This window comes from Mus caroli, unplaced genomic scaffold (assembly GCF_978045245.1).
Source record: "Mus caroli unplaced genomic scaffold, Mus_caroli_1 scaffold_6, whole genome shotgun sequence".
Lineage (NCBI taxonomy): Eukaryota > Metazoa > Chordata > Mammalia > Rodentia > Muridae > Mus > Mus caroli.
This window is the reverse complement of record NW_028227261.1, coordinates 74,614,814-74,631,047: the sequence shown is the minus strand read 5'-3', so window position 1 is coordinate 74,631,047 and position 16,234 is coordinate 74,614,814. Positions and strand designations below refer to the sequence as shown.

At 41.1% G+C, this 16,234-nt stretch overlaps 1 protein-coding gene across 1 annotated transcript in view; it reads left to right on the top strand.

Annotated features, from left to right (window-relative positions):
* The first annotated feature begins 2,358 nt into the window (after positions 1 to 2,358).
* Lurap1l (leucine rich adaptor protein 1 like) overlaps positions 2,359 to 16,234 on the top strand; it is a 49,575-nt gene continuing 35,699 nt past the window's right edge. The window contains exon 1 of the mRNA XM_021160551.2: positions 2,359 to 3,385. Within this exon, the coding sequence (XP_021016210.1) occupies positions 3,095 to 3,385 (291 nt within the window). The 5' untranslated portion in view covers positions 2,359 to 3,094. The remainder of the gene's footprint in view (positions 3,386 to 16,234) is intronic.

The window sequence follows — 16,234 nt, the reverse complement described above, 5'->3', positions numbered from 1 at the left end:
TACATCTTGAAGATGAACAGAAAATGTACTCAAGACTAAAACTTAAAAAAAATCCAATTTTCAGAAATTTGGAATGAAAAATACCATCATATCAAACCACAGAGAAGAAAAGTCTACCATATTCTATTATAGGCCTAGTAAGGATTATAATTCTAAATTGTTCCCCAAACTGGCATTCAAAACATTTCCATTTTAAGCAAATATATCATAAGACGTCACAAAGAACACTTTAAAAACTTAACATACCGAAGCTTTTCTTTAAACGCTTAAATGTGTTTTACATTTCACAAGAACAAAATGTTAACTATGCAATCTACTTGTTTGTTTGTTTCCAAACAGGATTTCTTAGTGTAGACCCAGCTGTCCTGGAACTTGCTCTGGAGACCAGGCTGGCCTCCAACTCCAAGATCTTCCTGCCTCTCCCTCCTGAGTGCTGGGATTTAAGGCATGTTCCACCACCACCCGATCATCATACACTTTTTATTATAAGGTCAACTTCTGTCTTAGTTACAGATAGGCACTTCACTGATGATAACTGGAAAATGACTTGTCGAACGAAGATCTAACTAGATATTGAACCCACGAAGTTTACTTTGCATTCAGCTCTGAGGTGGACTTCGTACAGTTTATAATAAAAAGCTGTCCGTGACTCAAATGAGAAGCGTCCATAATTACATGCCACAGTGCAATCCTCATGCAATGAACTTGTGGTTTGCCAGCTTTCAAACAATGCATGCAGTTTTATGGGAGAGTTGCGATTTAAGATGGTCCCTCTTTGATTCCATAAATGGTAGTTCTGATTTTGAAATGAGCAATATAATTTACAACATTTAATTTTTTTTCCTTTTTTCATTTTAAAAACAGTTAACACATGCAAAGGTCTGGCTTATTGACAAGGCAATTTCAACAACGTTTTCCCTGCCGTGAGATATTTCCTTCAGAAGGTCTCTGCTGCTTCTCCTTTTAAGGTTTCTTAGATGTGAAAATGACATGAACAAACTCCAAACTCCACTTATCTATGTTGTTTGGAATGGAAAAGCTGAATGGGAAAGGAGGCCAGAGGAACCGAGGACACAAATGAGTAGGTCCCAGAAAAAAAGGATCAACTTGGAAATACTTCAATAGAAACCTAAAATTATAGTCTGGTGGGTTGAAAGTACAACTCTCAGCTCTCACTGACACAAATACAATGTTCAAGCAATCTTATAATCTATGTACTTGGTGCTGATTTACTTGGTAGACGTATTCTAGATTAATGGTTTACAAAGTTGTGGTTCTTCCTAAATAGCAGCAAATTATATATAAATTATCAAAGAAAACAAGTATGATTTCACTAGTTACTCTCAGAGTTTTTCTTCCATAATTAAAGAGGAAGGTTTCAGCAATTTCTTCCATTTAAAATTCTCCTGCCCCCTCAGTATTCATTATACACACACACACACACACACACACACATATATATACACAAACACACATGCTCTGGTTATTCTGTTCTTCATTTCTGCTTGGGATAGTATGCTGGAATATTGGCAACACAATTATATATATCTTCTCGTACATTTTCACTGAACCATTTTTTTTCTTAAAATTTTTATTGTTTAAATGCATTTTTTTTTTTGAGACAGGGTTTCTCTGTATAGCTCTAGCTGTCTTCGAACTCACTCTGTAGACCAGGCTGGTCTCAAAGTCAGAAATCCCCCTGCCTCTGCCTCTGCCTCTGCCTCTGCCTCTGCCTCTGCCTCTGCCTCTGCCTCTGCCTCTGCCTCTGCCTCTGCCTCTGCCTCTGCCTCTGCCTCTGCCTCTGCCTCTGCCTCTGCCTCTGCCTCTGCCTCTGCCTCTGCCTCTGCCTCTGCCTCTGCCTCTGCCTCTGCCTCTGCCTCTGCCTCTGCCTCCCAAGTGCTGGGATTAAAGACGTGTGCCACCACTGTCCTGCTTAAATGCATTTTTTAACATCAAACATATTAACAATATTGAATATTTTGAGAATCAAATAATACATAAAAATATGTTCAACTTCACTGAACTATTTATCGATTGAATTTCTCCGTTCTTTGTGGAGTTATTGGGCAAGAATTCTAATGCTGTGTGTATTGGCTTTTAAGAAAGTTGGGGAGGTGGAAAACGACATAAAATTTAGTCATTCTTCTGCCTCTAATGTTAAAAATGTGTTCTACAGGTTGTAGCTGTCAGGGGACTTGTGCAGGGCAACTTTTAACTTAGTAACCTAATATGGGTATGCTCAGCTGAGGCAGGACTTGCATGTCAGTTTCTTAGCATCAGGGTTGGGAAGATTTTGCTGCCCTTCTTGTCTGTGACATACGGTACAGGGGTTGGCTCTGCTTTGGTCCACCTGCCAGTCGAGTTTAAAGTTTCCGAGGCTCGGAGGAACACAATGACTTGGATGAGACAGACTAAAAGGAAAGGACACTGCTGCAGCAACCAGGAAGCCCTTGAACCCCAGCTAAGCTAATCGTGTCTTTTTCTTTTTTCTTTCTTCTTTTTTTTTTTTTAAAAAAATGCGTCTACACCGCATACACACAGGACGAACCCACTTCTTTCATTGACCAGAGATTTTTTTTTTTTTTTTTCTGACCGTCCAAGATAGTCTGATCCTTGGCGACATATGGCTGGAAAATGAAACGACCCGGGAGTGTGGCCACATCGTTATCCTGTGTGGTGTAATAGCAGATGGGCACCGTGAACGACGCTGGGATGTGAATGGACAGTTTGAAATGGGAATTTCCCCGCATCGAGCAGGTTCCATTTCTCTCTTGGGTCTTTCGGTATAACGTACTAGCTTTTGCCCTTCTTCTCTGCAGTATCAATTAACTCAACTTGGCGGTGGAGTGGCCAGCGAGGAAAGGAATGAAGCGATCTGGCTAATCTTGCTGGCTGCGGAGCGGCAGAGTCTGAAACTGCAGCCGGGTGCAGATCTGCCGACTGCGCCCCGGGCATGGAGCGCACGGGCGACCGCGGGGACTCAGGCCCGGCCAGGGGAGCCCAGTACTGAGCTCCGCAGCCCGCCAGGCCGCCGCCGCCGCCGCCTCCTCGCGCCCTCTGCCTTTACTGTCAGTGTCGCCCCTCGCAAAGAGTCATGGAAGACAGCCCGCTGCCAGACCTCAGAGACATCGAGCTGAAGCTGGGGCGCAAAGTGCCCGAGAGCCTAGCGCGCTCGCTGCGCGGGGAGGAGCCGGCGCCTCGGGAAGGGGCTGCGGACCCCAGCGGGGTTGGTGGGAGCTGCAGCAGCAGCAGTAGCTGCAGCAGCTTCGCGCCCTCCGTGTCCTCCTCGTCTTCATCCTCCCCTGCCTCTGGCTCTCCACGACGTAGCCACCCCAGCGCCCTGGAGAGGTTAGAGACCAAGCTGCACATCCTCAGACAAGAGATGGTGAGTGTGATGCGTCAGAGGCGACTTGGGGACCCGGGGCCTGGGGCCCGAGAGGGTGGCACAGGAGCAGGGGAGAAGCTGGGAGGAGGTGAGCGGGAGCGCGCCTCTGGACTCGGCTACAGCTAAGCTTGAACCCTGAGGACTTTGCTCGGTCACGGGGTACCCTGGCAGCTCTTTCGGCTCTACTTTCTGATAGATCTACTCCCTGCGCACCACTCTGCAGCTGCCAGCCGCAGATTCTCCGGCACTAGCCAGCTGAAGGCCCGCAGTTACTGCGCGGATCTGGGCCTGCTGTGAGCCGTTTATGTTTTGCCTTGGTTCAAAGGGTGGTTTAGTCCAATGCACTTAGCGCAGAAATGCCTCCCAGCTGGCCGGGAGGTGGCGCGGCGGGGTCCTTGCAGCCTACTGTAGTTTGCTCTCCTCCACCCTCTCCTTGTTGCAGCAGCTGCAGCTGTCCCAAGGCCACTGTTGAGTAGATTTGCCACAGCTGGTTCTGAAAACAATGGCTCCTCACCCTTGATGTGCCTGTGAATGGCTTGTTTCACTGTTTTGATCCTGGAGAGCAGGTGACCCCGAGCCCAGGGATTTGCCTCCTACCCTTTCCTCTAGTTCTCAATCAGCACTTGTTTTCTCTCCCATTTCTGTGAACCTCGGATTAGGACAATGGGTCAAGTAGGTCTAAGACTCGTTATTCCGGATGTGCTTACACTGAAGCATTCATTCATTTGCCTTGAGCTCTTGGGCGAGTCTTGGCCTCTACAGATCTCAGTTTGTGATCTTTACAATGATGAGCTGATTGGAAGAAATTATCTCTTTCTAAGCCTTTTGAAGCAAATGGCCACAAACCAATTAGATTTTCTACCAACTTGGAGAGGAGGAAAATTTCAACAGGGGGAGGGGGATTGTTGAAGGGCTTCCTACAAAAGTAGTCTGCTGGGGATTCACATCTAAGATTCCTTCCATTTTTATTTTCTGTGATAGGGAGACCTCAGTGATAAATTCCAAGCAAAACGACAGTCTTCAGAGATTATGACCTATTAAAAGACTGTAGAGTATCACTTTAAAGACTCTCGCTAGATCTCTAAACCTGGTCTACTTGAAGCCGTCATGTCTTCCGTAGTAGCTTACCACTTGGAAAGGTTCCAGATATTGAAATATATGTATATTTCTACATGTAACTGAATATGTATATATGGGTAATATACTTTGTGCATTGCAAATTATTTTTATTATTATTCCTATTTCACTGCCTAAATACATATTAATCACTACAAATATTTATTACATAGTTACCATGTCTTAGTAAGCATTGAGCTCTGAAATATGCAATAAAAAAATAAAGGAGGTGAGATTTCTTAGACTCTAAGCATCTGAAACATCTACCAAGTTCAAAGTTACTACTGGTCTAGAAAGAGGTGGGTCCAGACCCCATCATATATCAGATAGATTTCATTGAAACAAAGTTACAGTTATTAAATAGGAATGAAATAATTTTATAGTTCAGGATCACCACAACATGAGGTTGGATGCATCAGAAAGGTTGAGAACCGCTGGCCTCAGAGGATGTAAAGATGCTAGCTCCTAAGTCGGATGACCTGAGTTTGATACCCAGGATTCATATGGAGAATCAGCGCCCACAAGTTGCTCTCTGACCTCCACATAAGCACCGTAGTGTTACGTGCACATGTATGTACACCTCACAAACTAAATACAGGAATGTAAACAAACAAACAACAACCACAGCAACAACAAACCTTTTCAATCAATGAATTTGTCCATTAAGAGCTTTCAAATCTGTTATGCTTATTTGACTTTTATTTGTAGCATTGAATTCTGTAGGATAAGGAAAATTGGTCACTTTCAAGTAAGACTATCTGCCATACATCTAGTTTTCTTAATGAAAATATCCAAGTTGATAAAAAATTCTTTCAGGTATATCTTGCTATTTATAATGATCATGATGCATCAGGTTTTTTTAAAATTATTTTTATTTTACATGTATGAATGGTTTCTCTGAATGAATGTATGTACCCTGCATTCATACCTGGTGTCCTCAAAGGCCAGAAAACAGTGTTGTATGCTCCAGAACTGGAATTACAGACAGGTGTGAGCTACCATACGGGTGCTGGAAGTGAACACAGGTCCTATGAAAGAGCAACAAGTGCTCATAACTGCCTATGCCTAGCCATCTCTCCAGCACTCTGGTATTAATTTTTAAAAGCACAAGTGGACAATCACAACAAACTAGTGAATCCTCACTGGATTTCTTCTCTGTGTCATCTCAATGTCTGTAGACTAAGAAAAATGCATGTCATGATCCATGCTTTGGGGTAAACTCTGTGTTCTAATAAAAGTCTCCATTGAGTAAATCTTTCCAACACTGGCTTCATATAGGAGGCAGAGGAGGCATATTCATTTTAGCTATCTACATCTGCATGCACACCTGCAGGCACATGTGCAGGTTGACATCCCGTGTCTTCCTCCATCCGTCTCCATCTTATGTATTGAGGCATCTGTCATCCACTTGTCTAGTCTAGCTAGCCAGCTTGTTCACTGGATTTCAGGAATGCATTTGGTGTTTATGAGAATGCTAGGAACCCTAGCTCTGGTCCTCATGCTTATGAGGCAAACACATTTCCCACGGAACACCTCCGAAGCATCCCTTGAGCCCTCTGTCATCCCTGTTTATGCTTCCATGGATAACATCTTTTATCCTTGTCTGTAAATGTTGTAGTCATTGCTTTTCCAAATCTAGAAGGTGGTTTGTAAGGCAGAAAGGTGGGTAAAGACACTGAAGTGGTGTAAGAAGCTGTTTCTGGCCAAACTCCTTAATGTTGAAACCCTACTTAACAATTCAAATAGTGTCACGGGTAAGGAAAATATTAATAAAGACATTTGTAAGCATAATTTGATACAAAAGGTAGAAATCTAAGTAAGTTTAGAATGTTTTGGGGAAGGAACAAAAATGTTAATACAAACAGTTCTGATTTTGAATTTAGTGATTAGGAAATTACAAGAGAGAAATGTAGAATTGCATGTGAGATTTACTTTGAAACTGGAGGTAGCTACTGGGCCTTTGATACAAAATTTACCCAAGAAGCCTGTGAAGGTTGGCAGCTCCTGGGAGGCAGATACAAGCAGACTTCTGAGAGTTCCAGGACAGCCAGGCCTGTCCAGTGAGACCCTGTCATAAAAAAACAAAACCACAACACAACAAAATATATAGATGATAAAACAAAATCTGCCCAATAGTATTTGGTCATTACTTCTCAGCTCATTGTAATGTGTGTTGTATCATTTGCACCTCAGATTAGACTACAGCAAGGAGATATTTTCATTCATACTTGGAAAGAAACCTTTTGCCTTAGCATAGAGATGGGTTGAGAATACAGGATAAGGCCACACAGTTAGTGAATAAAATTATCATTTGGACTTATGGCACCTGACTTTATGTACTGTGCTTTTTACCCACACTGGTCTGTATTCCAGAATTTCCTTTTAAAAATATAGTTTAGCCCTTGTAAATCTGGGATAGCTTAGCATTTTACCTCATAAAATGATAAGAAACTCACAGAACAAGCCCTTGGGATATGTGGCAGGGATTGTTGTGAATGTGTATTCATTTATCAGTCAGTAATCATGTGTGTGTGTGTGTGTGTGTGTGTGTGTGTGTGTGTGTGTGTGTGAGTCCTGCCTTTGACCTTAGGGAACAAGAACAAAATATCTTCCTTTAAAAATGTCAATATTGGGGTTTTTGTAATGGCTCTGTGTGTAAAGGCACTTGATGCCAGGCCTGGCAACCTGAATTCGAGTTTGGATCCTACATGTGAAAAGTATGTGACTATCCCTAACAGTAGTCCTCTGGTCTACACACACGCACACAATGGTACATGCCATTGACCTCAAACATATCATACACACATACAACAATAAGTATTATTTTTAAGAGACTTCCTTGGTGTTTTCTTCCCACATTGTATACAAAGATTCATTTTAAACAATTTTCTTAAGACGAGGATTTCATTATATATGACTATATTTTATAATCTAAAAATATCAGAAATCTTCTTCCGGTAAGTATAGATCAGTTCTGTCAAAATTTGTTTAAATATTCAGTAATCTAGCTTGAAACATACTCTTTCTTTATGAGTTATTCAAAATGTTGTTAAACTACTTCAAAATGTCTGTATTATACTTGCAGCTTGAGAATGAAAACCATTTTCATAGATTTACTATGTGGCAAATTTGACATGAAGAAGATAATAGGGGCAATCAGCAGACTATAGGAGATTGAAGTTACAAGGGATCTAATGCACGGTCCTGAGCTTACCTTCCTAGACCAGTATTAGTTACAAAATCAATGTCTTGCTGTGGAGTAGGAGAGGAAGTGACCCACGTGGATCCCAGTGAGGGCTCTCGCAGATGCAGACCCTTGACATCTTCAGGTAGGCTGGAGCCATTGTGAAAGGTGACATGAAAACCCTGGGTCCTGACTTCTATATCTGGAGCCATAGTTTACAGACTTCTATATGTGTGAGAATAGAAATCTGAAGCTAGTGACTTAGACTTTGTTACTACAACATATCACACACTCATATCACACACTCGTTGTCAACCTGTGCCTTGGACTAGACACAAATATACATATGGGAGAAAAAGGGGGTTCAAGAGGTGACTCATCAGTTCAAGCACTTGCTACTTCTGCAGAGAGCCCTGGTTCAGTTCCCTACACCCACATACATACATGCAGGCAAAACACTCAAACACACAATAAGTAAATCTATATTTTTTGAAAGAAAAAAATCATAAATGATAGCAGAACACAAATTAAAATGTTTGAAAAAATCTTGAAAATAGATTTCTGCTTGACTTTTATGGATACTCATTAAGGAAGTATCCATAATACTTACTGGTCTTAATAATTTTTTTTTTACTATGCCCCCTCCCTATTTTAAATGGTGTCTTTATTTTTGTAATTAAAAAAAAATTAAAATTCCCTTAAAAGCAAGTTTTAATTTTACTAGCTTCACACTTGGCTTTGGGTACACTTCAGTGTAGGCACGGAGATTTTTATGACTTGGTTGCCTCTAGTTAGAAGCTGGGAAGTGGAGACATTTTCCTTAATGAGTTCTCAAGATGGTTAAAAAGATAAAATAGGAATATAATTTGGCCAGAGAATGATTACAAGCCAACATGTCAGCGGGCGCCAGATGCTACATTTGAGACAGGGGAGCCTGGCTGTGGGTGTGACTCATAAGGATAAGCCCTCCTGACTCATAAGGTGACCCTGGCAACCATGTAAATTAAGGGCTTAACCTAGGGATAAAGACATGGAGGACAGCTAGTACCCAGCAGTAGCTGCTTCTGTCTTTATGGGCATTTAATGTTAGTATTTTGAACGTAATAAGTAAATCTTCCTTTTTAAAAATTGGATACTTTATTTGTTTACATTTCAAATGTTTTCCCCTTTTCTGGTTTCCCCACTGCAAACTCCCTAACCCATCCTCCTCCCCCTGCTTCTATGAGGGTGCTCCCCCACCCACCCACCCACTCCCACCTCACCACCCTCGTATTCCTCTACACTGGGGCATCACTCCCACTGATGCCAGATAAGGCCCCTTCAGCTCCTTCATTTCTTCCCCTAACTCCTCCACTGGGTTTCCTGTGCTCAGTCCAATGGTTGGCTGTAAGCATCTGCATCTGTATTGGTCAGGATCTGGCAGAGCTTCTCAGGAGACAGCTGTATCAGGCTCCTGTCAGCAAGCACTTCTTGGCATCATTAATAGTGTTTGGGTTTGGTGTCTGCATGTGGGATGTATCCCCAGGTGGGGCAGTCCCTCGATGGTCTTTCCTTTAGTCTCTGCTCATAATAATTAAATCTTCTGAGACATACTTGCATAATGAGTGGCTCTTGCATTGACAGCAGCTCTAATGTCACTTTGCTAGAAGCTCATAGAAGGTAAACATATAACTTGAAAACCTTCCACAAACTAATGTCCGAGCTTGCATGTGTGAGAGAGACTGAGGACAACTCAGGAATCAGTTTCCTACTGTGTAAGTCCTGGGCTTTAACGCAGGTTATCAAACCTGCTAATCCGTGATGCTGGTTCAATAACCTACCTACCTACCAACCTACCTACCTTCCTTTCTTCCTTCCTTCCTTCCTTCCTTCCTTCCTTCCTTCCTTCCTTCCTTCCTTCCTTCCTTTTTTCCTTCCTTCCATCCTTCTTCCTTCTATTTTTTTCTTTCTTTTTGAAACAGGGTCTCACTGTACAAACCTGGCTGGCCTCAAACTCACAGGTAGTTAGTTATCTGTGCCCCTCAAGTGCTCAAGGTGAAGGAATGCACCACCACACCTATCCGAGGAACGTTTTTCTGGAAGAAAAGAATTTCCTTCCATGCAGGTTGCATAACAGGAGCATGCTGCATTGTTTAAAAAAAGACCACAAATTGTGTGGGAATTTTAAACTCAGAATGTTCATCTTGTGCTGACATAAAAATATACCTTCTATCCTCCTTTGACGTGAGCCATATTGAAAAGATGTTTTCCTGCATTGAGACTTTAGTTGTTAAGGCACAACTATGCAATTCAGGTTCATATGAAAGTCTTTGGAATCCATGACCATCTGTTAGTATGAGACAGAATCATTGGGTCCTCCAGATCCACTGGAACTGGAGTTACAGATTTGTGATCCATCCTGTAGGTTATGGGAAAGAAAACTCTACAAGAACAATAAGTACTCTTAACAGCTGAGCTGTATACCAGCCCCTTGTTTGTTTGTTTGTTTCTTTCAATGCCATACTTTTACTATTCAAATGGTAGTTCTTTGCTTTGCCAGGGCCTTGGTAGACTTTGGAAGGGGCTCTTAACTTAGGCAGGGTCTGGGAAGGTGGCACAATGCTTACTGTTTTCAGAGCAACCCTATGAACCTGAATTTAAAGCCTCAGCAGTAAAGCTTGTAACCCAGCATGGGGTAGGGAAGAGAGAGAGGAGGATCCATATATCTTGCTGGCCCCATAACCCCATAGTCTAGCTGGGTTGGTGAGCTCCAAGTTCTGTGCAGAACCCTGTCTCCCAAATAAGGTGAAGACCAATAGAAAAAATTCACACAACATTGATATCTGTCCTACATACATGCACACTCACACACACCACAAAGAGAGAGAGAAAGAGGGGGAAGGGAGGGATAGGGATAGGGGAAGGAGAGAGAGAGACAGAGACAGAGACAGAGACAGAGACAGAGACAGAGACAGACAGAGACAGAGAGAGACAGAGAGAGAGAGACAGAGAGAGAGAGTGAGAGAGAGAGAGAGAGAGAGAGAATGAGAATGAATGAATAAATGAATATGAATGAGTGAACATGAACTGGAGCTACAGATGGATCCATAACAAATTTTGATACCAGTATATAGAGATTTTTTAGCCCAACAGAATCTTCCTATGCAGCTCTAACTGGTATGTAACTGTCTATGCAGACCAGACTAGGCTTGAACTCACAGAGATTCACCAAACTTTGCCTCCAGAGAGCTGGGGTTAAAGGTATGTGTCATCATGCTCAGATATATTCATAACTCTTAGAAGCTCATGATGCAGGTAATTTTCTAGGTTCAACCAATAAGTAGTCTTCTATGACTCCTTTATTTATGTTAACCATCTATCTACCTATCATCTGTCATAGATACTTGTTGCATCAGTAGCTAGGGTGTTGTAATTATGTTTTGTTTTGGCATTAGAGACTAATAGCGATAAGCTTTCAGGCATGTTTGCAAAGAGAAGATAGTGGCAATGTGCTACATTGTACACTGGAAGAAATGACCCCTGATGCTTTGCTGTGGGTGGGATGTGCAAAAAGTACCTTGATAAGCTTGATGCTATTGCTCTAAAGAGATAAAAGGTACTCCCTATATGATCTATCCATTCTGACCTTGCCAGTGCTGCAGAAGTATATCCAAAAGAAATCACCATAGATTTGTATAAAAGTCTACCTTTTCTGTACATTTATCACTGTGTGTCATTACTAAAAGTTCAACAAAACTGGGAAATAGCTCAGTCAGTAACGTGCTTACCTCATGATCATGACCTGAGTTCAATCCTAAGAACCCATGTAAAAATGCCTGGCATGTGGTGCATGAGTGAAACCTCAGACCTGGGAGGAAAGACACAGGGGGCTCCCTTGGGCTTCTTCACTAACCAGTCTAGCTTACTTCACCATCTCTTGGACAACAAGAAGCATGTAGCATTCTCAAGAATGACACCAGAAGTTGTCCTCTAGCCTCCACCCTCATGCACATACTAATGCACCTACCTACACACAAACATATACATCATGTATAACCTCATCAAATTTTGAGCCGTCATTATTAATATAGTATTGTTGATGTTGTTTAATATTAATGTTATTTATATGATCCATTTATTTATCTACTAGAGAAACTAATTATAGATACATGTTATATTAGTCAGTGTTTTCTAGAGGAACAGAACCACTAGAGTAAATATACGCTATATGAGTTTGCTTTCTCTTGCTGTAAAATGATACAATGATCAAAAGCAACTTAGTGAGGGAAGGAGTTGTTGCTTCTCATAGCTCATACTCCATCATGAAGAGAGTTCCTTACAGAAGGAACTCAAGGCAGGAACTGAAGCAGAGGCTACAGAGAAGTGTTGCTTTTGGCTTCCTCTCCATGGCTTGCTTAGCTTTCTTTTTTATATAACTCAGAACCACCTACCGAGGGCTGGAACTACCACATCAATCCTTAATCAAGAAAGGGTCCCTGGGATTATAGGCTGTTCTGATGGAAGCAACTCCTCAGTTGAAATCCCTTCTTCCTAGATGACCACAGCTTGTGTCATATGGACAACAGACAGACAAACCTAGCAAATTGAACCCTTGTCAACCTGACAAACATATTAGCATTGACTCTTAATGTTTTCTTTCTTGTTTATCCTCAAGATATGATATTAACATCGCAGTATAAACAAACCTTAGTATAACTTTAAAAGTCCCACAAATCTTAAAAACAAAACTTCAACACTTTAAAAATTCAGTTTCACTGGGTCGTGGTGGCACACTCCTTTAATCCCAGCACTTGAGAGGCAGAGGCAGGCGGATTTCTGAGTTCGAGGCCAGCCTAGTCTACAGAGTGAGTTCCAGGACAGGCAGGACTACACAGAGAAACCCTGTTTTGAACTACCCCTCCCCCTCCCCCCCACACACAAAAGAAATTCAGTTTCCTTAAAATGTCTAAAGTCTCTCTGTACTGTGGGCTCCTATATACTACTACTACTACTACTACTGCTGCTACTGCTGCTACTACGACGACTACTACTAGTAATAATAATAAAACTAAATACTTTCTTTCTCCAAGAGGGAAGAACCAGAGACAGTCATAAACAAATGAAAGCAAAGCCAAAGTCCAAAAGTATAAATAAAATAACTGTGCCATATCTGGTCCATGCAAAGAAGGCAACAATGGAGTTGATAAATGCTCTGAGGTGGTGGCAAAGTCTTCCACTCAGCAGTTCAGGATAACCTGAATACTGCCAGCAAGAGTAGGTGAGAAAAAAACAAAAACAAAAACAAAAAAAAAAAGCATTCAGCTCCCGGAAAGCAATTTAAAGGTTTTTAGACAGAAAAAATAATCCTTGCCAAGATGACCAGAAGATTAGAAATAATTAAGGGTACAGAAACTCTTCTTTTTAGAATTGTGCATGACTCATAGGCTACAACCAGAACCTCCACTTTAGTTTTCTGACTCTACAATGAGACTATAAATTGCATCGCAGAGATAATGCACATGGGGCCCCTCAGATATAACTTGGTTTTATCATTTAGATCTGTGGTGTTAGTCACACTGTAAAACTTAATGAGTTATAGATAGATAGAGACTGAACTGACAGAAACCTCTCTATAGTGAAATACTGTTACCGTTTAAAAGACATTCATGAGCCTCTAGTAAAAGGTTTTCATGGAGTGAAAGTCTGACAAAATTATGCAGATGTCTCATCATTTGCCACTCCTGATGTGGCAGCATTAGATCCTGTATCCCAATTGGTTATTGGCTCACTCTTTTTTCTTCTACAATACAGTTGATTCTAGGACATCACTGTAACTAATTGATTCTATGCCTGTGTCTCCCAACGACTTAGCCATTTCCTTAGAGCTAACTGTGAACTAAAGTATACCTCAGTCTATTTCCAGCTTTCATGTTTGGAGTGTGCCAGCAGCACTTTTCCAGAGTAGAACAAAGAACACAGGCCAAACCCAGGCATTTGGAACTAGGCTCTTGATCAGAGTCTGCAACATCCTCTTGCTGTCTGTGATTGTGGCAGTAGACATAAAAAAGAAATAAGAAAACTATTTTCTATCTCCTTTGAAAGAGTGTGGGGAGACTTGTTCCTGGCTGTAGGTCCCACTGTCTTTGGATAAAGCCTATTTGGGTAACCACGGGGCTAGGTATGTTGACAGAGCACAGCCCTGAAGGAAATGCTCCTCTTTGCCCCTATACAAAGAGCACTCCCATCTACTTCTGCCATTCTCTCCTGCTCTGTAATGAGATTTTGAGGTTTGTGGGTAAAGAAACAATTTAACAGAGACACAGAAAAGGTAAGAATTCATGTTCTTTCATACGCATAGGGAAAGAAAAATGCCTGGTGCAGTTTGCACACTTTTAGCTGAAGAGGAGTAATAATTTGACAATGGCACATGAGAGCTAGATAGTTTTAGAGTATGAATTGTCCTTGGCTTACTGTTTAGTCTGGAACCAGGACATTATGAGGGCAGTGTGGCTTGGACACATTATATTGAGGTATTCGAAACAGAAAACTTAAAGTGACCATCACATAAACAAGGTTCACACGGGGAAGAAGAGTGGGTAGAAAGAGAAATTCTAGGTTTCTCCAATGTTCTCTCTAGGATCATAATATTGGTAGGAGTTTCGATGAATCAATCTATTTGTGTATGTTCATTTGAAACTATATTAATTAGAAAGATTTAAAATGGCCATCACATAATCTAGTGTTGCAACGAAACCAGTAACTGTATATTTCTGTCTGGATATTTTTGTCTGTACACAGCTGTGTGAATACTGCCTGTCCCAAAATCATCAGGCTTTGCCTTCTGAGAAGTACCACTGCATGGAATTTTCCCGCCTATAATCAGCCTTTCTAATTCAAATCCTCTACAGGGAAAATTCTAAATATGTGGCAGACATTTAAAACTCATTTGATTTGAAATATTTTAGACTTTTATTAAAGGTTGAAAAAAAAAACCAAAAAACCAAAAAACCAGGGACCAAATAAATGTATTGTGCTTACCCAGGGCCTTATAAACTTTATATCTGTCCAACTCACTCTCTTTCTTCTCCCTCTTTCTAAAACACACACACACACACACACACACACACACACACTCCCCACAAATGATTCTTAAATCTCTAAAGACAGCAAGTATAATATTGCTGTACGGCTGTACTTCTCAGGAACTTAATGAGGATTTACCCAAGGCAGACATTCTGCATGGGCAGTGTCTTTTTGCCTCTCCTAGGTATGCTGTTACACAATAATGAAATAATCACTAACATATCTCACTCTTCCCCATTGAATACAGATTTGTCCTTAGAAGTTTTAGTGATGGAACACTAAGCCTCTAGAGACCAAATATCAATAAGCTCTTCTCCAAAGGGGGTCAAATATCAGAAATCCTGCATATCAGGTATTTACATTATGATTCACAACAGTAGCCAAATGATGTCTCTTTTGAGATGCATATATCTCATGAGTCATTTCCATCGTTCTCAAAGTACTTTACCCTGTGTCTCCATCACTCTTCAGGTTATAAAATTACAGTTAGACGATGAGTGTAACATGTGTGGCCTCTATCTCAGTACAGTGGTTATAGTCTATATCTGGCATGTAGTATGTGCCTTAGAATTGTGTCTGTCAATGACTTTTTGCCTAATACTCTAGTTACTGGTTAAGGAGGAAGTGAAACAAGTAGGACTGCACTCTCTGCATGCACTGCATTTCATGTGGCTTGTAAAATGCAGCCTTGCTTGGAGGATTATATTTAATAATAATAACTATACACACACATATATACAAATATATATACATATGTATGGAGAGAGAGAGAGAGAGAGAGAGAGAGAGAGAGAGAGAGAGAACTTGAAAACGCTCTACTTAATTTTCTTTAATTTGGCTATAACCAGTGTTTACCAAAGACTGTTGTCCTGAAATTCCAGGCAATCAAATAGAATTTTATCCTTTATAGATCCTCTTCATAACTGCATCTTAAAAGGCAATTTTAAGATTTGCCTTTTGTGTGTGCCTAGTAGTAAATGTTCTTGTATCAATTATCCCTTATTTGGAAATTTCTAAAACTTAGCTTAGAAATACCTGGAGTATATATGTGAGGGATAGTCTGTATAATTCACCCATTTATTGTCTGTATGCATGTGGATTTGCCAGTAGAGAAAATGGACAAGAATACAGGGAGTCTTATTTTAGTAGACACTGGACTTAATATCAACCCAGATTCATGTCTTATTACTAGAACTCAAACTAGGGGAAAAAGAATTTACTAGTGGATCTTCAAATTCCAGAGCTCTGCTTCATCCCCTGACTTTTAGTGGTCATCCTTTAGAAGCCTGGGAAATCATAAGCCACCACATAGCAACCTATACGTGTCACAGTAATCGCATACCAAAGGGGAATGGAATCTCTACTCTCCACTGCTGTGCATGGAACAAGATGAAAACATTTTCTACGATGTCTGCAGTGATTCAGGGTCATGTTGTGAGTCTGGATATGGTAGTTAGATTACACCATCATCTTCATTGGCACCAGAA